Genomic DNA, 21,253 nt, shown 5'->3' with positions numbered 1-21,253 from the left:
CTGTTGAGGTTCACGGAGCATCAGTCTGCGCACACACAAACATCTGTGTGGATATAGGTTATGTGGATTCATATGCTCTGTGCTGTTCTTTGTAAGTTAAACCGATCTAAGTTTATTTTCTGGTATTTTTCTATTTTCTCTCCAAAAAGAATTGCATTGTTTCTAACATAAGATTTTTAATAATACATATTTTAAGGAAATCACTAATCAAGATCTAAATGATATATAGTCTGCCATTGTCTAGTTTTGCTATTTCATGTCTTTAAATTTATCACCACACTATAATATAGAATAATCAAAATGATAACCAAAATGAATTAAAGAAATCTCTACTAAACATAGTTGTCTTGGCCTCTTTGGGACATAGGCCAGTGTTACACATGGATGAGGATCGAAGCCCGGGAGTTACCACTGGGAAGTGGCGCAGTCAGGGATCTTCCCAGGCGGTGTGTCCTCTGCTGGGCAGTGTGTGCATTACAAAGGTTGCCGTCTCCCTGCTCTGGTAAATGTTGTGCAGGGATAAAGGAAGCCATGCTTGTCCCATCTCACACTCCTCGCCTTCACCTTGGCATAAGCATTGTTTCCTCATTGTTTGCCAGTGTTTCACCTTCTACTCCATGCATTTCACATTGGGTTTTTATGTCATAAAAGGAAAAGTGAGAACTTGGATTTCGGGTGCGTATGTGTCCATTTACATTTCCTACATACAGCAGCTGCCCACGCAACACTTGTGTACTTAATATTCTGTATGTATAGTCTGACTACTTGTCACTGAGACAGAAGTGTTGTTTCCTCCTGTTTGGAAGGCGAAACTGAGGCTCGGTTAGGTTAAGAAATGTTCCCAATGTTAGCTGAGGAGATGGCAGTGCCCGTCTGCAGCAGCCCTTGATGAAGAATCTGCCTGCAGAACTGCCTGCCACGCTGTCCCTAGGGAATCCATGTTATCGAGGACAAGAAACGAGCCTCCTGGTGCAAGACACCACGCTGTGTGTGGTACTGTCTGCAACCTTGTCCTTAACTCTGCTGGCAGCACTGAGGTCAGCCTACTGCAGCCCGATTGGGTGTGGTGGCCTACAGGCTATCTGTCCACATTCTGTGTTTGCATGGGAGTGAGGAGCCAGCTGTGAAGACAGTCATCCTTTACAGCCCTGGTTTTCTTGTGACCACCTCCAGGACCCAGAAGGGGAGACTAGCATTCACTAGAAAACTGGGTATCTCACCGGTGTGTCCCAGAAGCTGGTCAGCTAGTGAGGCAAAAGGAGACAGTTATGGGGAAGGTCGTACCTCCCATACATTGATACTGGTGCCTGGAATAAAGTTTAGTTTACCTTGAAAATAGGTGATTCACAGAGACGATAAGCAGTGTGATGGGCAGCGGCCCCCACCCCCTGGGAATCTCTATAATCTGTACCAATGTATGGGGCCACGCTCCAAGCAGCCACTGAGGTGGCCCTGAAATGGCTCTACAAGGGTAAGTGGGTGTACAGTGTGGGGCAGACTCACACAGAGGCCTCTGTTGACAGTATTATTTTCATCACATCATCACAGTTATGACTACTAGTACTGGAAATTTCTGTCTTCAACCTCGAATGGTTTATGACCACTTCCTCTCAAGGAGTTTCTGAAGTAACATGAAGCGGTTACATGCTCTTAGGAAAAATTATTATGTAAAAGTGCACTTGAAAGCCAGTCCTTCAGACGGTAAGTGACTAGCTGGCCTTGGAAGAAAATGGGAAACAGTTCGTTTTGGAAACCTCTTATCTAAGTGAGCCTGTGAATCATAAAAATAAGAAAAATCCATAATGTAAGTTGGACTTTTAGAAGGCTACTGCATGCTTCAAACCTCATTTTAAAACAGAAAACGTCCCCATAAATCCTTATCTGTGACCTAATTAAGCTAATTAGTCTTTTAGTCCGTTTTGGTTTTGTTGCTTGAGTGTATATGTTTCCGGGTTGACCATTTTTTGTTGGATAACCAGTTAGGAAATATGTAACAATAATAATAACATAAAAAGAGGCTATTAGTTTGAGAGTTGGGGGAACATGGATTGGTGGGAGAAAGGAGGAGAGAGGTGATATAATTGTATTTTAATTTAAACTGTATTTTTAAAACAAGTACAAATTAAATAAATGGAAGTAGTGTTAAAAGTATAAATAAGCATGGGCCATTTCACTTTTAGTTTTGCTACTACTGAAGATATTTGGTGTCCGCTGCATGTTGGTGGCTGTTCCCACGTAGAAGCAGTCCTCTTGCTTCTAGACATCTCTGTGGATAGAATACATGAAAACTTAGGATGGATCTCCAGGTTATGTCATAGATGCTCTTTTAGCTTGAATTGCTGACACATGGTTGTCCAGAGTGGTTATTTATTAATTTACCTTCCTACCCTGTATATGCAGCAGAGTAGAGAATAGAATCCCCCTTCTGTTGTTTTATAATCGTGACAGCTCCATTTGTGGCATCACTGTCATTTAGTGTTGATAAACATCACCTTAATTGCCATATAAAGGAAGTCCCATCCCACATCAGGTGCGTGAGAAGTGGTTGTCTTGACCATGTGACCATGTAATAGTGAATGGAGGAAGGGCACTCTTTCCTTACATTCTCCAGAGTAGCAGGCCTGGGGAGATGACTTGCTGCACAGCCATGTGGACCCGAGTCCATATCTCTAGCACCATGTAAAAGCCAATTGCAGTGCCTGTAATCCAGGACCAAGGGATCAGACCCAGGAGGACCCTGGAGTTCCCTGGCCAACCCGTCCATCCCAGTCAGTGTGCTCTCACAGCCAAGAATGGCACTGAAGCCAACAAGCCTCCACATCTGCACACACATCACACAAGTAACAGCACTGTGGTGATAGCTGCTTCAGGCAAAGATCCACAGACAGACGTGAAAACTAACAAAGCCTGAAGGAGAGAGAAAACTTGCATAGCGTCAGAATCATCCCTCCAAGTGTTTGCCCCTTTGCAGTGACCACAGATGCCATAGCCTCATGGCAGTCCTCAGAGCTGGAGCTCCACCTCCTCCCTTGTGTGTGGGCTGGACCTGCTGACTGTCCCCATACATAAGGTAGGACAGAGTAATGGCCACTTAACCTTAGAGAGTCCTGGAAGTCTCTTCCAGTTGATGAACTTCCTTTTGAGATAGGATGTGAGGGGTGTGTTTCTTCTGTTGTATTCTTACCCAAAATCAGCAACTCTGGGCACATCATGAGGAAACACCAAACGGTGGTAAATTAAAGAGCATTTCAAATGAGACATGGAACTCACAGAAAGACTCAGAAGCTGTCCAGGTACAAGGGCTTCCCTGGATTGGACCTTGGAATGGAGAGAAGACTGGAATGGAATGAGCTGAGTCTGCAGTTCTTTTGGGTGTGGCGGCAGCAGCATTGTTGGAGCGGTGGCTTGTGCACAGGCGTAAAGCACACAGAGGCATGGTCACCGTGTGCAGGAAGCCCCCCAGTACAGGCTATGGAAGGTGTGGTCAGCGTGTGCAGGAAGCACCCCAATACTGGCTATGGAAGGTGTGGTCAGCATGTGCAGGAAGCCCCACAGTATTGGTTGTGGGAGGGTGGTTAGGGTGTACAGGCTCCTCCCTGTCCCCCACACTGGTGTAGCTTGTGGAGTCCAAATTACTTTCAAAACAAACAGGCTTTTAAAATCCAGGGAAGGCCATAAAGCAGACATGCATCCGTGTGGTTCAAGTTAATAGCAAAAATGCCCAGACAACCAAGTTTTAGTGTTTTTCTACTGACAACTTCTTACTCCACATGGACTCGCTATAGTTTTGAGTTGTAAGTTTCTCAGTCATTATTTTCTTAAGTTGCTAATTTACTTGCAGTTTCTACGGATCTTGCTGTTTTAAAGAATTTCCTTGCTATGCTGTCGAAGAAATAAATGTCTCCTGAGGGTTCATGCCTTTTTGTTTTTAAGTGTTATTTTTAGGGGTTTTGCATGCTTAGCATTGAACTTCTAAGATAAACAGTGACGTTTTGCACCTTGAGAGATGCAGAAGGTGGTATTGATGGCTTTTCTGCCCTAAAAATTTATAGTATGTTTTCAGTGATAAAAACAGGAATCAGGAGACGAGAGTCTAAATCTTACATATTTACAGACCTTGTTAGTTTGTCAATTTCCTCTCAGAACACATGGGTCATTAATCTTTATAGGTTCATACCTGGTGTGATATTTTTTAAAACACCAAACCATATTCCAGAGCTTTCCTCTGCTTCAGTGGGTGCCTCCCTGTTAGAACCAGGTGACCCCAGGGTCCCCAGGGGTTGTAGAGTGGAATGTAAAATGTTAAAGGTGTGTGACTCATAGCTGGCTGTAGAATACTGACTGCCTGATGCTTTGAGACGGTGGACTCATTCTGTACGTTGATTCTTAGAGCTGCGTGCACTCATGAAATTACTGCAGTCTGGAGAGCACACGGCTGTTACCGGAGCTGCTATCACGTCGGCCCTCACTTTCTCATTGTTTGCATATCTGTTTAATTCTGCCTGTTTTTAAGATATCTTGATTTGGGGAAAATATGCAGATTTGTTCTTAAACACTACCTGGAGTTTTGATCTTTAGTTCTTAAAATGTCATATTTGGCACCCCCATTCTATCCTTTTCTATCTTTAAGAATATGTACCTTTAAAAAACAAAAGCAAACAAACAAAAACACTTGCTGTGCTTCTCTTGGCTTCCTAGCTCCTATAATCATCAGGGAGAAAGAAGCTTCTATCTTTTGGAATAGCAGAGCCTATGAGTGTCATTCTCCAGCTGCCCCTTTCTGGCCAGCTTCCCCACCACCCCCACCACTCCCAGTGAGCACACATCCTTAGGCTACACCCTCCTCAATCGTGTACACCAGAGATCTCCTGCTTTCTGCCTGACTCTCCTGTGCTCAGGTGCTACCTTTCTACCCTGCCAGTGGACCACCCTCCCTCTAGAACTTACCTGCCTGCCTCATCACAGTGGCCCCTAAGAAATGTCACTTGGGGTCACAGGCCATTGTGTTTGCTACGGCAGATACCACCTTCTCCCTCCAGAGAACTTGATGCTTTTTGCCATAATTTATCTGTTTGTCTCTCCCCGTTGAACGTTGGTGATAGGAGTTTTAGTCTGTACGTCCACAAAGGACCTGCCTCCTGAAGTCTGAAAGAATCCATGTGAACACGCTGTCCTCTTGAGTTCTCCTTCCTCCTGCACAACTACAGCCTTAGGTATAGCATATGCCAGGTCTGCCATATTGTCGTTTAATGCCCAGCTTTGTTTTCAGAGCCTGTGTTCCGTATCTGTACCACTCTCACAGTAGATAAAGGGCAGCAATTAGTCTTTCAGGGCTGGCTTAGGCCTTGATTGAAGGGTCTTGTCTGTGGATGAGGGCTTGGTGAAGAATATGTGAGAGCTCATCAAACAATATACTGTGGTTTGTTCTGGTGGGGAAATAATTGCAATGTCCCAGGTGCCAAATCATGGCAGTAGGGTTGAGTCATTGCTAACATTTAGGACTGTTTACAAGGCTGTTCCCAGGCACTTTAACAAAGGGTTTGGGTTACTTCCAGGTGCAGGTTAATTCCAAAGTTCACATGACCAAAGTTATAAACTCGTTTACCAAGCTGACTCTTAATTCAAGACTGTGTGTGCTGTGTTAAAAGGGCCGGTATGTTGCTATTGGTAGCCAACACATCTGGGGATTGTTATTAGCCATGGAAGAGCAGAGAGTCACCCAGGGGGAGTTCAAAACTGGGAGTATTTTTGTGACCCCCTCCCTGAGAAAAGGTTCATGCAGTGAACAAACAGCCCCTTTACACATCACATTTTTCATGATGTGTTTCCCGCCCCTCTGGACCTGCAGTGGCAACATGTCTTATGTAGGAAATGTTCACCTGGGCTGGGGAGATGGCTCAGTTAGTGATGTGCTGGGCAAGCAGAAGAACTTATATACAGATCCCCAGCACCCATATAAAAAGCTAAAAACCGAAGCACTGCAGTAGGATCTGCGGGGCTTGATGGATAGCTCCTCTAGACAATTGGCGAGCTCCAGGGAAAATGAGAGACTTATCTCAGTAAATGGAGAGAGATGGAGGAAGACACCTGCTGCTGACCGCAGACCTCTGCATGCAGCTGCATCTCACATACACCTGCACACAAACAGGTGTGTGCATACAACACACACATATATCAGAGAGAGAGTTTACAGCCCAAAACATTTGGTAATTGCTTTGTTTATGTGCTGATTCTTAACTTTTATTTATTATTTTATGACTTTATTCATATATAATATACTTTGACCATAACCCTCCCCATTAGCCTATCTTATCCCCTTTTACTATACCTTTCTTTCCAGAATAAGACCCACACTCTGTACTTTCCTGTCATTTTTAAGGAAGTGACAGCTGTTACCATATGTGTGTTGGTATACTTCAGACGGAATTCTGCTCTTGTTCAGTATCTCTGTAGTCAGTGCCCTGGAAACGTCCCGTAAAGTGAGAGTTACCCACAGTGCTGTCATTGCTTGACTAGAAAGAACTGCAGATGAGTCAGAGGCAAGTTGTTTCCCAAAGAGCAGCTCTTGGCTATCTCCCTGGGTGTGGATTCTGACCCACATTTTCCGTGTATTTCCCTTGGCGTTGGGAATACTCTTGCCATTTTGGAGTCTGTGATTTTCAAATCTATGGCGAGTATTTTCTCACACATCAGTTGGCTGTACATTGTATGTGTTGTCCCACAGGATGAAGAGGAACATATTTGAACATGTTAAAAGAAAAATTAAGACTTGTAAGTTGGAAGGAGAATGGTTTTAAGGCCTGAGATCAGTGCATAGGATTTGCTCTCTTGCCTGTCTTCCTGATGTATTTCACGCTTCATGTTGAGACCAGAACTCTAAGCTTTTAAAAACCTCATTTGCCATCGAGACAAACAAGCAGCAGGGCCTTGAGTAGACAGCTTGCAATGCAGGTTTGTGCTAAGAACCTAGGAAAGTCATGGGAATCTAAGTCACTGAAAGGTTTTCTATTTCTGTGTCAAATTATTAGCTTGATTTTAATATCAACTTCAAGGTACATTTATTTCAAATGCTTGAAGTTTTAGTACCAGAATCAGCTGGGAGGGTGTGAAGTGACTTCTGGTGCATTTCAAGGGGGCTAAGAAGCTAAGGAGTCTAATTCTTTGACCCTGGGGTGCTGCTTGGGGCTCGGGCCGAGAATTCATTCATAAAATGTAATAGCTTGGTGAGTAACTTCCAGGAGAACTTTTGTGGTAAATATTTCGAACTGTTTGCATGTGCTAGATTATGCCGTGTAATGTTTGCAATGGAAGTGCTTACAAACTCAGTTTAATTTGCCCTTGAACATTTAAGTACCTCCTGTCTTTGCCCCATACCTGGCATAAGAGCCAGTGCCCTTAAAGTTAGGGTCTAGTTGAAGGTTGTGTGTGGTGTATGTGTGTGTGTGTCTGCTTATGTGTGAGAGAGTGGGGAGGTCTGTGTGTGAGTCTGTTTTCTCTGTATGTGTCTGTGTATGAGACTGTGTGTATGCGTGCATCCGTGTGTGTGTGTGTGTGTGTGTGTGTGTGTGTAGCAAGGTCTTCCTGCTTCTGAACATCACTGAGAATTTGAACCCATGCCGTAAGCCTCTGGGAAGTCACAGTGAGAATCATTAGCTGTGTCCTATTAAAACCCTGAAATGAGGCATGTGCCTGCCACATTGATTGAAGTATCTCCTCCATTCCTAACTCTGTTCATCCCCTTTTCTCATGGGTGTGCCTGAGCAAGGGATGCCCAGATGTGTGCAGTGTGGGCAGTTCATCATCAGGGCTAATCTCCACCAGCAGCTAATTGTACTGAGAGCTGTGGCTTGGAGTGTTTGGAAGTTCATTTGCTTTTTGAAACCCACTTATTTAATTAAGCAGGGGAGTACAGTTTCCTAGCTTATTCCCAGTTCTCCGAATCAGTGACACAGCGCTGATATTGACTGAACTTACCCTGGGTCAACATGCTAAATTGAACACCACACCGTCAGATCAAAGATGCTTTGCGATAGTGACTCATAAAGATCAGCATGTTTTCAGGGAGGCTTCTGTGCGATGTCTAGACATTAGAGAACTCATACCCTGTGCTCCTTGGTTTCTGTTTGCATGTAGGTCTTTTAAAGTAGTTCCTGCATACCATCTTCATGGAGTTTTCCATGTGCTTGTAATGGTTTAAGTAAAATGCTGTGGGCATCAGGCCATGAGAACACTCCACAGGTCCCCGAGCTGTGGTGGGCAGTGGGTCCTTAGACCACAGCAGGCCTCGAAGGCAGCCTGTTCCCAGGCAGGAAGCTACGTGGCAACGAGAGACCGGGATGGATAGGCACGCCATGCAGAATGAAGCTGGATATTAATTTAGTGGGTTGTAGAAGGGGAGGGGAGGAGGAGGAAGAGGAGAGAGAGAGAGAGAGAGAGAGAGAGAGAGAGAGAGAGAGAGAGAGAGAGAGAGAGAGAAACAGCAGAGAAGGGAAGAAATGGGGAGAAGGGAGAGACAAAAGCTGACTCTTAGAGAGGGGGGGAGAAGAAGAAAGAAAGAAAGAAAGAAAGAAAGAAAGAAAGAAAGAAAGAAAGAAAGAAAGAAAGAAAGAAAGACAGACAGACTCAGGCTGGAAGCTGAAGATCAGCTTGCTTCTGCAGAAGGGGGTTGGCTTGTCTTTTAAAGGGACAGAACAGACCATTACAGGGCATCCCTTCTGTGACCCTTCCTGGGCCTGTGTACACGAGGAATTAGGAACACTGAGTTGCTGTGTTAATTCATAATTGCTCCTCTTGTAAAAGTCGGCTAAGACTCCTGTCACGCTCTGTAGTATTCCTTCTTTGCCCAGTCCCTTGAGTTAATTCGAGGTTTTTTTATTTGGACATAGCGGGTGAGGGGGGTGAGGTTACAGTGGTAAAGTCTGTGTAGTGGCCTTCTTGAAATGGTTTTAGAAGTAGAAGTGTTGCGGGGGTTTGTGATGTTCAAGACAGGGACTTTTAGAAATAAATGAACCATTGATAGTGAGCTTACATTAATTTTTGTTACATTGAAAATATTTGGTATTGTGGGTGGGTGTCAAACAGAGAACACCCAATGTGATAGCATGATCTCACCACAGCAAACTATGATGGCACAGTAGTAACTTTGCTAGGCTAGAGCCTGAGAAACCATCGCCTTACCTGTCCCTCCATCAGGAGAGAGGCCGGAAGGAGTGCTATGGGGTAATGCCTACAACCCCCAAAGAGCCCTGACTGTAGTCCCCGGACCTGACCTGCCAGCTCTCCAGCAAGATGAATGGAAGCACTGTAGCTGGAAGGTGTCTGAGCTGTGAGGAGATGCAGGCATTATGGTTCCAGTAGTACTTACAGAAGGAGCTGGTACCCTGCTGACTAAGTGTCCTCTAGGGGAGTGTTAGTGACGGGCTTCTGTGTTAACGAGGCTGTGTGCTTAAACCAGGCTGAACTTCCTTCATTAGTGGGCTTTAAGATAGCTCTGCATATGGATATGGTAAGGATCTGCAGGGCGGGAGTCTTCTGTATCATTTACATAGAAAAGTTCCGAGAGGGTATAGCAGTAATATAAAAATTACATCTTTTTATTGCTCTTCTGTTGCGCCAAGGTCTAGTCAGCGCTGAAATTCTGATGACACGTGAACACGAAGGAAGCCACCAGTTTTATATTTTCCTCTTGGTGCTTCCTTGATCAGCCTGTTGAATAACAGAAATGTTTTCAATGCCTCTGCAATTTGAATGGAACTCTCTTGACAACCGTCCTTGCCGCCTGTTTCAGCAATAATGTGGAATTTTAAGGGAGAATGGGGAAGAAATTTGTAGGTCATGCAGAGAATTACAAAAATTTATGAGTAACATTCCAGTTTTTATGAAGGAAGATTTGCATAAAATTATTTAACTACAATTGAACGCTGAATTTACATTGTGCCTGTTTAACTCTGTTTGACATGAAGTAGAAATGATTGTCTATCTAGCTATTTATCAAATTATCTTGAGAGGTGTGGGATGTATGGTCCCTCACCACCCCCTTCTTGCTAGTATTGGGAAGCACCTGGCTCAGATGTACCTGACGCAGTCACTGGCTTGTGGCTATCAGTGGCCGTGTGCAGGATTTCCCGCTCTCCTCCATTGTGTGGCCATGCTCACTCACAAGCACCCCACTGCTAAGTCCTCCTAGTCCAAGAAGAGGGTTTATTTTAGTCGGTTTTTAGTTTTTGTTTTGTTTTTAAGAGAAAACTAGTAAACTATGGGAAATGTTTTGTCTTCTGTTTTTGTTGTTTTCTTATCAAAGCTAGTTAGTGAGACAAGCCCCACCTTCCCTTTGAAGTTGTGAAGTTGAGCTTGGTCCAGTGGGATGAGATACCATTACCACCCCTGTCAAACGGGAGAAAACCCAAAAGCCTTGTGTTTTTGCCAGACCCTCATTCTAGGCAATCCTTTTTGCCAGACCCTCATTCTAGGCAATCCTTTTTGCCAAACAAATCATTTTGCACAGTTCCCTCTGCTGTATTTGTTTCTTCCTTCAGTGCTGAGATTATTCATTCCCAGCATAAACCTACACCTCTCAATCAATACTTCCCGGAGGTTGTGAACTATTTCTGTAAAGTCTGCATGAACTATGGCCTGCAGTGAGGTCTTTGTGTGAGCCACCTAAGCCCTGCCTAGCACCTTTGCATCAGGAGTTAGATGGCAAACATCCTCAGTCACATGGTCCCAGTTGCTTTGCTCAATCATTGCCACAGCATTCATAGGCAGGGCTAAGGGCTGGGTCTGTCTCGTTCTAAGGAAATGCACGGAGGCCACCATTTGAATTTCATATATTTCCAATATGTTAACAAATACTGCTGTTGGGTTTTTATTGTTGTTTTGACTTGTGTGTGTATTGTTTTAAGGAAATACACAGAGGCCACCATTTGAATTTGATATATTTCCAGTATGTTAACCAATACTGCTGTTGGGTTTTTATTGTTGTTTTGACTTCTGTGTGTGCATGCACATGCACAGCGTGTTTGCAGTTAGCCATGTGGGTAGCTCGTGGTTAGAGCGTAAGTACAGCTCACCTTTAACCCACAGGTCTCTCACTGATTGTGGTTTTGCAAGTTCTTAAGTTGGTTACATGTATTAGGAAGGAAATGCCTGGAGGCAAACACTGAAAAGCTCAGCCCAGGATACCTTGTCCTTTCCACCACCTCCACCCACCCGGTTCTCAGAATGGGTGCAGTGATCAGTGAGCAGGAAGCCTGGGGTAGAGGGAAAGTGATCCCATTCTCTTTGGACGTGGCGATCTAAATTTGTTCGTGGCACCTTGCTGATTGTGTTGATTGCCAGAGGGTGGTTTCCTTGAGTTGTATATGGCATGTTACTGGATTAATAACTTTCCTCTAGCCCTACCTGGCTTTGTCAAAGCAATATCTAACTTATAAGATCTAACTGGGACTATCACTGAGTCCGTCAGTAATCAAATTTAAATAGGAAGTTTTGCCAGCTGTGTGCAAAATCACGTATGCCATATGCCTAGAGCAAAAATGTTTGTTTTATCTTTGAATTCCAAGCAATCTGATTCAATTTACCTCATCTTATTTTAGAGATTTGATAAAACGTTTTCCAAAGGTTAGATATCTCCAATCATTGTGTTGTTTTTCATAAGCAGAACTATTTGACTTGATAAGATTACTTTTTGTTTTACTTAAACCAATGTTGTTCTTGTTGTAAGACTTTTTAAATATGCACTCCACATTTTTCTGGGCTGATCAGCTGTGGTGTATGTACATTTTTAGCTGTGATAGCATCCTCCTAAAAGGGGAGTTCCTGGCACAGCTCAGTATCCAGGGCCTAGGGTCTAGTCCTGGGTTCCTCTGCTGCCTTGGGAGCTGCGTTTCTTCTGACCCAAGCATCGTACTGGGTCATTCTCGAGCTCTGTCGCTCCAGAAGGCCCTATGATAAGCAAGGTCCGGCATGGGTCCGACCGAGAGGGGCACACCCGTCCCGAGCAGCATGCCCTGGTGTTGTGTACCGCAGCTTAGGCTGTTCGGCTCCCTCTGCCTCCGGCTTCCAGTCTTGACGGACCTTACTGAGCTTTCCCCTTGGAAGAGCTGTCACGCCAGCAGGCCTCTGTGTCTGGTGTCTGGGCATCTGAAGACGGTGGCTCCCCTTCTAGGCCTGGGAACACAGCTGCTGTGTCCTTATCTGTCGGTGTCTTCTTCCCTCTCATCTTGCCTGCGTTTTCTTTAATTACCTGCGTTCTCACCTGAGGAGCGTGCCCAGAGTGGGTCTTTCACGTGGAGACTGTAGTAAGTCATCTGAGGGTGTAAGAGTCAAATTAGATGGGATTAACAGTGCAAAATTCCTGCATAAGGGCATGTTGTGTAACATTTGAACTCATTTCTGACCACATAATGTCAATAGGATTGTATTTCCATACTATATTAAAATGCAAATGCCACTATTTCATTATAATGCTTAAAAATGGGAGAATATCTCACCACAAAGTTCAGTTAGAATTTGACCATTATTAGGCTGCAGCGTCCCAGCTTTAATTTCCATGGGAAGGTTGCCCCAAGCCTGTAGCTGCTCAGTTTATTAAAGTCTTCATTCCTGCGGTAGCTTGCTCTACAGAGGACTTCCTGATCCAGCATTTTGAATAGGTCCACAGCTGGGCACTGGTGGCAGAAGGGGAACCTTCAAGGTTAGCTTGTGCGTGAGATGCAGCTTGCCTCATCTTTTATGTGCTGCCAGGCCTTCTGTGTGAGTTCGCTGGAGTCTAGTGAGAAGTGCCCACTCCACATGTTGGTCTGGTCCACTCACACTGTCTCTGAAGGAGTGGCACTGTTGCTTTCAAATTGTGCTTTGTGTTCTTAGTGTTCCAAGTGTATGAACACTTGCCTGTTCTTTTTTCCTCAGGACCTGTCTGGCTCCATCGATGACCTCCCCACGGGAACGGAAGCAACTCTGAGCTCAGCAGTCAGTGCATCCGGCTCTACAAGCAGCCAGGGGGATCAGAGCAACCCGGCTCAGTCTCCTTTCTCCCCACATGCATCCCCCCATCTCTCCAGTATTCCTGGGGGGCCATCACCTTCTCCTGTTGGCTCTCCTGTGGGAAGCAACCAATCTCGGTCTGGTCCGATTTCCCCTGCAAGTATTCCAGGTACTGTCATCCTTAATCATCTGCTGTCCCCATCCTCGGTCCGTCTGTCGTCCCCTCCCACCTCCCGGTGTGAAGCCAGGTCTGGCCTCAGCAGCATCTCTCACTCTTTACCTTCCTAGTCACTCTGTTTCCATCCTTTACGACACAGATATGATTGATTGCACAATAGTGATATAACTGCGTTTCTCACCACACATACCAGAGTCCCAGTTTCTAAAGAATCTCAACAAACGAATAATAAATGACCAAATACCTTCTGATGAGTTGATGGGACATTCGGGGTGAGATGGCTGAAGACTGAAAACTGCCTTCAAATGGTCAGTTTGCCATAGACTAAACCTTCACTGTCAGCTGCCTTACAATGACTCTACAGTGAAGAGCCTCCATCAGTAGTGTCCTGGGGGAGACTGCTGGCTGGTGGTGACCACGTGTCTGGTTCTGTTTGATGACTGTAAGGTTCTTCTCTAGCGTGTTTTCAGAGTTGATGTTTACCTATGTCTGATCACAGTCACACGGTTGGTGCCAACTACAGTCCAAAGTGCCATGCTGATACAAGCTCACACCCTCTTTCTGATAGAGTGCATGTTCTCGCTAACTCTTGTGTTCAAGTGACATCTGTATCTTGTGTGTGCGTACATGTGTGTCTGTGTTCTCTGGGGGTTCTTACTTTAACCACATTCATCTTTCTGGTATTGTACCAGCTAACTTTTGCTAACATGATACAGGTAATTTCCAGAGAGCACCTTCCACTAGCCTATTAAAATGATAACTCAACAGCTAATAAACTTATTAATAATTTATCATATTCTCCCCATAATCATAGGTGATAATTTTAACTATTTTACTCCTTTCATGTTTTGTAGATGTGTATTGTATAAAATTTATAAATAATACTAGTTATACGTAGAATATTATGTATAACAGGCAATTGTTATTTATGCAGTGCAATTATGAAATGAATGTAATCTAAGAACTGGTGTGCTGGGAATAACCACATCCACCTGCCTGCTTGTTCCTTATTCCAACACCATTTCCTCTCCCTGCCTCAAGTATTCTCTATATATTTTATCACTTTTTAAAATAAATTATTTATTACATTTTTAGAGTTTATGTTACTATTTTGATTTACTATATTTTTTATGGACACGTATCCTAGTTAGGATGGCGATAATATTTCATCCATGCCGAGGGACTGTTAATAGCCACACACAACAGCCCTTAAAACCAGGCAGGTCTCCTAGCAAATCAGAAAACACGCTTTCCTTGGCCACACTATGTGGGGTGTATTTTAGCTTGCCTCTCTTGAAATTAAATGTTATGATTTTAATTATATATTAATATGTTATAACATATTAGGCGATACCGTTGAAGTTTAGGTCCATTTGGCTAAGGCATTTCAATGTATTCTGTGTTCTTCCTGGCTGGCTCCACTGTCCCACTATCGAGTGGTTTAGTCCTGAGGCCAGGCCCACAAAAGCGCTCCTTCCTAAGTCACTTCCCAGCGATCTGCCTCCTGCAAAGACACAGAGTGTAGTATTGGTTGTGTGAAGTGTGACACACACACCGCTTCTTGGGGTTCTAAGCAGAACAACCACCTAGAACGTCTGGTGAGCAAATTTAGCATTTGTCATGCTCTCCCCAGTAAAACAGTGATCTCACCTCCTCTTCCAGCTGCTTCTTAGCTGAGTAACCTGAGCAAGCTGCTGAGTGCCTCTGGCCCGGTTTCCCCACCTGGGGCACAGCACGTCTCATTTGGTTACCACACAGATTTCTAGGACTGTGGGACAGTAGTTACAGGACAGATACTCGGTGTGTGGTGTTGGTAGGAGACGTGTGTTTCATTTTGCTTAGGCTGTAGTTAATTCCGAAGTGTTGCCATTAATGTCTCCTAATGACAGATTTGGTCACGTTTCAGTGTGGCAGTTTCTCATGTTACAGCTCAAGAGTCCCTCACGGGGGTTCATGAAGAAAGGCCTTTGAATGTACCTACTTTGAATGCACAAATACAGGACCTGGTCCTCCAGCTCTGCCCACGCTGAGTCAGCACCTGTCAGTGCTCTGCTCGTGGCTGACCCTCCCGTCTGTTGATTTCGCTGGCCTTGCCTCCTGAGCCCCTTCCCAGATTACTAACAAAGCACAAATGTAGATCAGCCCACCCTTTCCAACTTCCGTTTAAAACAGAGGCTTTTGTCAGCTGTCTGCTTGTTCTGTAAGTGCAGCCAAGGTTGAAGACGGGGAGACCGGTGGCTGTGCAAGGGCAGGTGGCGGGCAGGTGCTGTCGTGGCCTGAGAGACACTGCTGTTGTGCAGCTTCAACGTTTGCAGTGTTCACACCTCTTCTCTGCTTTTGTTCATGGGTGTCTAGGGGTGTGAACTTCAGGGTGTCCTGCCCACGGTCCTCTGTGGGTAGAGTTAAGTCGCTCTCATCTGACCGCAGACGGCCACGGATGGGAATAGGCTAGGACAGAAAACTACAAAGTTAGGTATTCACATGAGAGCCTCACCAAAGGGGCATGGTTTTCTGGCCTTTCTTGTGTGGTGTTGGTTTTTACTATAGGAAGATCAAAGGCATATCTTCCTAGCCATAAGAGCAAAACAGCGTTTTACCAAATACAAAGGCCAAATCCCTCCTACCGATTTTTGCTTTCTTTTTTGTGTTTGTTTGTTTGTTTTTCTGATTGTATAAGCGTTGCTGTATGTTTTGCTGATGGAGGTGGCTTGCTCACCTTCCCCTCTGACTGCCAGCTGTCTAGATGAGGTCAAGCAAGAGTCCAGAGGGCTTGAGAGAAGAACCTAATGAGGAGGGACCTTGACTCAAATCTTTTAAGTGCTACCCTCTGCCCCTCCCCTTCTGTACGTTCTTTCCTTTTCAGTAAGCCCCCTTCGCTCTGCAGCTGGTGTGTGTGCAAACACGCATGTGCGTGCATACACACACAGAGCTCCTGCACACCTGTCCCCTTCTCAGGAGGTGACACCCCTATGCCTGGCAAAGGCCTCTAGTTTCTGTCCTTTGCAAAAGCTTGCCAGGATAGAGCTTGCAAAGGAAGCTTGGCCAGAGATGGTCTGTGCTCTGGGAACTCCTTTTCCTTAGAGTTTGACCTCATTCCTGAACTGAGCTCTGTCATTTCAGCTCCTGAAGGGGTGAATTGTTCATCTAGCTGGCCCTCAGACAACAAATGCCCATGTTTTAAAAAGTCTAGTGACACAGGGGATACAAGTTGCTGGGCTGCTCTGTGATATTTAAAACAACACCAGCCCATCTTCAACAGGATACCAAGTGGCTTCCAGAGCTGCAGACACAAAGAAGACATTCTGGTCAAACATTAGAAAGGATGCTAAAGGCAGGAAGAGAAGGATGATGGCAGCATGGAGTAGTCATGGCCAGGGTGAGCAGGGGTCCCCTGAGAGCAAATGATGTTTGATGAGATGAATGCCTATCGGGTGCACAGCAGAGGGGCAAACCAGTGTCTCCCTTTGCTTAGTCCTTTCTTCATAGATTAAGTCTTTCAAGGCTCAAGCCAAGCCCATTATGAGGAAACACATTACCCACATTTTAATTTATATTTAATAAAATTAAGTAAATAAACATGGGTTTATTTCCATATGTAAATGTTTCTGGGCCAGTTTTCTTTCAGGATTGCAAGTATGAGGCTATATGTGGCCTTGCGGGAACAGCAGCACCATTCTGTGTCTGCACTAGCCTCCTACCTGCTAGTTCATGTCCCAGCATCTAGCACATGGTCCTTTTTGGCTTCTCTGGAGGTAGAAATTCTGTGACAGCTTGTTCCAAGGGGAATGCATGCTGCTTATTGGCAAACTAAGCAAGCAAAAGAAAAATATTAAACACAAAGTGCCATTGATATATCCATGTTTCTAATCTGTGGCAGCACAGAAAACATCAATTCAGCATTTCTACAGACTGAGAGAACTTAGCCAGGGTTTTTTTCCCCTTACAATGTAAAATATTTGTGTGTTAAACAAAGCAGTAATTTCCCATCCTTTCCAAATGATGCTTAGCAACAGCGAGAGAAGCAGAAACGGATTTGGTTTTGAGAGGTGGTGTGCAGCCCTGGAGAGCTTGGGTAGGGCAAGTGTGACATTCAGCCTCCCCTTAGCAGACCGTAGCATGTAACAGTTCATACCAAGGTTCGCCCCCATGTGAAAGGGCTCTGTACTGGAGATCACACACACACACACACACACACACACACACACACACACACACCAGCCTTGCCCTCTGGCACCTGCGACTACCCCCAGCCTAGCAGTCTCCTGGCTGGAAGATGAGTGTGGCTTCTACTTTCCAAAGATGCAGGTCTTCAGTTCCTCTAACCCCTTTGAAGTTAGGTCTCTCTTCCCCTCCATCCATGTTCAGGGACTGTGAAGACACTGGGAACTTCTCCAATGTCATTCCCTCCCGACTTTTTATTCCTCCTTACCTGAGCCCCTGCCGCCCTCATCCCTCGCCTCTGGTACCTGTGTGTGTGTTCTTCACTGCATTGTCTGCTGAAGTGGGTCAGACTCCTCGTTCATTTCTGGGGCGCAGTGGACTGTCAGGGCTGCATGCCTTCACAGCCTACTCAGCCCCTTGCCATTGACCTGCTGAGGACTCAGGACTAGAGGGGTACAAAGCTGTATGACCTAATTGAAGCCTAGAAGACAGTTTCAAAATCCATTTTGCTACATTTTAGGAACTAGTGTCTAAGTGAATAGTTTAGAGTCAAGGTGTTCGTAAACTCTCTGTCTGAATGTTCTTCTAAAATGGAGTAAGTCGTTGATGTGGAAGGGATGTTAGGTCTCTCTCCCCATCTTCTGATAGCCCCGACCCGGGAGTATTGTGATGTGCTGATTGATTATAGCCGTTCGGTCTGGTACTAATCAATTTCATCACTTAGTCTCATTCACATGCTTGCACCTTTGATTTCTCTCCCGTAGCAGGATGATGGAGGTTGTCATTGACTAATGGAGAGCAGCATTGACTGCGGCACGAGACAAACGGAATGCCGACACCGATCCTGAAATGCATTAATCTTTAATAATCCGCATCTGCATGTTTATAAATGGTATAACCAGGGATTGTTAGTGTTGACACTTTCCCTTCCAAACAGAAAGTGACATCAGGGTTTGTACGTGGAAACTGCTTTAGCTGTGCACAGCAGAAAGCCAGGAGTGTGGTCTCACTGAGGAGGTAGTACTGCTTGCTGCTTGCTGCACAGGAGGTTCAGGTTGCACTTCTGCTGCTTCCTCGACAGATGTAGCCTGTGACAGGCCGGTTGGCCCAACTGCTCAGGTCCTTGCGTCCTGTGACACCCCTTTGGTTCATTTGTTCCCCAAGTAGACTGGACCTTTTTAGAAACTCGGGGAAATGCACTGAACCTCCATGTGGAGGTCCCTGTTCTCATTAAGTAAGGCAGATATGAAGTACATAAGTGAGTGTGCTTATCCCAAGAAACAGCTCGGCAGTCAGGCATTTGGACTGGAGTTCAGATCCCCAGAACCCGGGTACAGGGAGCCTCAGAGCAAGCTGGCTAGAGAGTTTGATTGACAGGTCCTGCCTCGCTGAAAAAGGCCTGCGTATTATAATTATTTTGCTTCATTTTTATAGTTAATCTCTACTATGCCTACTAAAGAGGAAACTATATCAAATGCCTTTATATATAGGAAAAATACCAACATATAAGGCTCAGCGTCCTCTGGTCTAGAGCATCTGCTCTAGCTTTCGGAGTGTATCCTCCAGTGGATACAGGAAACTGTTGAAGGTTGGGATGTGCAGTTTTAACTGCAGTGGGAGACCACTAGAGCAGGTAGAAGTGTCATGGTCTTGCCTGAAGATCAGAGTGCAGAGCTAAGGACTCAAGGGCACCCTGGGCTACACGAGATTGATCCAGTCCCAACGAGAAACAGAGCCAGGCAGTGGTGGCCCACACCTTAATTCTAGCACCAGAGAGATGGAGACAGGACTGATGTGGCTGGGCAGAGAGAAGAACATACAACTGAAGGAGACAGGAGCTCATTGTAGTCTGAGGATTAAGTGTGAGCATGCAGTCTGAGGATCTGTAGAGACAGGATCACCCCTTCAGTCTGAGGAGTCCGGTAGAGGTAAAAGGTCTCTCTAGTGGCTGGCTGCACTGCTTCTCTGATCGCTCAACTTTCACCCCATATCTGACTCCAGGTTTTATTTATTAAGACCAATTAGAATTCATGCTACAGCTAGGTTATGAGCTCACAGTGCAGAATCTACGATAGGTTGCAGCTCCAGTCTCATGCCAGAATCAGCTAGTGCTGGAGTCACCATATTCATAATTGTTACTTTGAGTCCATTCCAAAGAAAGAAAAAGAAAGGAAGGAAGGAAGGAAGGAAGGAAGGAAGGAAGGAAGGAAGGAAGGAAGGAAGGAAGGAAGGAAGGAAGGAAAGAGAAGAAAGAAGGAAAGAGGCATCCCTTTTAGCAAGTTGAACCTCGGTTCTTAGTGTATTGGTCTATCTTCTCTCCTTCCTTCCTCTCCCCTCACTCCCCTCCCCTTTCCTTTCTTTGTTTTCTTCTTTAGAAAAAGTCATGGGACAGATTTCCCTGTTTCTGTACTGCCAGTTATGACGGTGGACCAGATCTTTGCCCAAAGCTGAATAGCATATAGTGTGCTAATTCCTCTTCCTGGCACCTTCCATCCATCGCCAAGACCCACATAGAGTCTCCTTCTCTTTACTAAGTAGCTGCTGACCTCTTCTGTGCAGATTTTGCCCTCCTCTGGGTGTTGCAGTTGTGAGAGGGAACATTTCCCTGTACATTGAGGATGGAGCACAGGACATGGCCAGCAGGGGGCGCTCAATAGATGTTGGCCAAATTTAAGAATGCCAGTTCTGAAATGAGAAAAGGGAGTCCAAGAAAAGAAGCGAGCTTCCTGTGCTTTGGTGTTTTCCCCTATCATTTGGTCATTCTTTTCCCCTCTTGAAAGAGTCTCAACTGTGATAGATCATTCTGTGTGAAAACCTAGTTCTGAGCTTGTCGATATAAGCCAGGTCTTCATGTGTGAAGGCCCTTGCCTAGTTCTGATTGTTCAGATGCATTAGCATTTTGAGGTGAAATATTAGCTAGTAACTAAATCTCTGCCTTGACAACAGGAAAGTAATATTCTCCCACTATTTGAAAGAGATGGGCTATTTTGAGAGCACTCTTGATAAATAACTAGCTAACACCTAAAGTAAGTATTAATGGGAAACGCATGAGGCTGCAGCTCATTCTGTGTATCTTCTTCTCCATGTCCTTTTGGTCTTATCATGCATCCTCAAATTGTCCCCTGTATCAGAGGCTCCTGGTAACCTGGGCACAACTCATAGAGTTCCCAAGAGCACAACCACTGCTCCTCATGTAGCTGCCACCATTTTAGCCTGTGCTGGATGACTCAGCCTACCCAGAAGCCCCCGCGGTAGGCTGCACTGTTGAAAGGTTCAGTTGCCCATTGACCTGAGTTTTACTGTACGTCTCCCTTCTCTTCAAAAGCCATTGATTGAGGCACCAGGCATATGGCAAACTCTGAACTGGGACATCAGAACAGTTATTTAGATGTTTATTAGCTTTAAGTGTAAGCTGTAGGGTGTTAGGCAGACCCCATGAGTCTTGGAGATTTCAGTCAGTAGCTTGAGTTTCCAAAAGCAGTACAATGCTGAACTTTCACTTGGCTTTTAACAGTAGTTTTGGATCTGGGATTGCAGCTCAGTTGGCTGAGTGTTTGCCCTAGACTTTCCAGCACCATGTAAACAAGGCATGGTAGTCTGTACTAGAAATCTCAGCCCTTGGGATTGAGCTTCAGCTCCATTGCAAGTTGAAGGTCAGCCTAGACTACATGAGACTCTGCCTCAAACAGAAAGAAATAGTTCGTTCAGATGTTTGTCCCATAAACATGAAGACCTGAGTTTGGACCCCTAGAACCCATGTAAAAAACTGAGTTTGGTGGCACATAGTCTGTAATTCTAACACTGAGTAGGCAAAAAACAGTGAACCCTGGAGCTGACTGGCCTGTTAACTTAGCTGAATCAGGGTGCTCAAACTCTAGTGAGAGACCTGGTCTAAAATAATGAAGTGGAAAAATACAAATCAGGCCCTGG

General features: G+C 45.1%; 1 protein-coding gene across 4 annotated transcripts in view; it reads left to right on the top strand.

Annotated features, from left to right (window-relative positions):
- Arid1b (AT-rich interaction domain 1B) overlaps nucleotides 1-21,253 on the top strand; it is a 357,367-nt gene that overhangs the window by 246,672 nt on the left and 89,442 nt on the right. For all 4 annotated transcript variants that reach the window (XM_057757693.1, XM_057757703.1, XM_057757684.1 and 1 more), the window contains one exon: nucleotides 12,910-13,153. In XM_057757693.1, coding sequence (XP_057613676.1) covers nucleotides 12,910-13,153 — 244 coding nt within the window. The remainder of the gene's footprint in view (nucleotides 1-12,909; nucleotides 13,154-21,253) is intronic.

The sequence above is a fragment of the Chionomys nivalis genome, chromosome 2 (assembly GCF_950005125.1).
Source record: "Chionomys nivalis chromosome 2, mChiNiv1.1, whole genome shotgun sequence".
NCBI classification, from domain to species: Eukaryota; Metazoa; Chordata; class Mammalia; order Rodentia; family Cricetidae; genus Chionomys; species Chionomys nivalis.
Note: the sequence above shows the minus strand (reverse complement) of the source record. Positions and strands in the feature narration are given on the sequence as shown.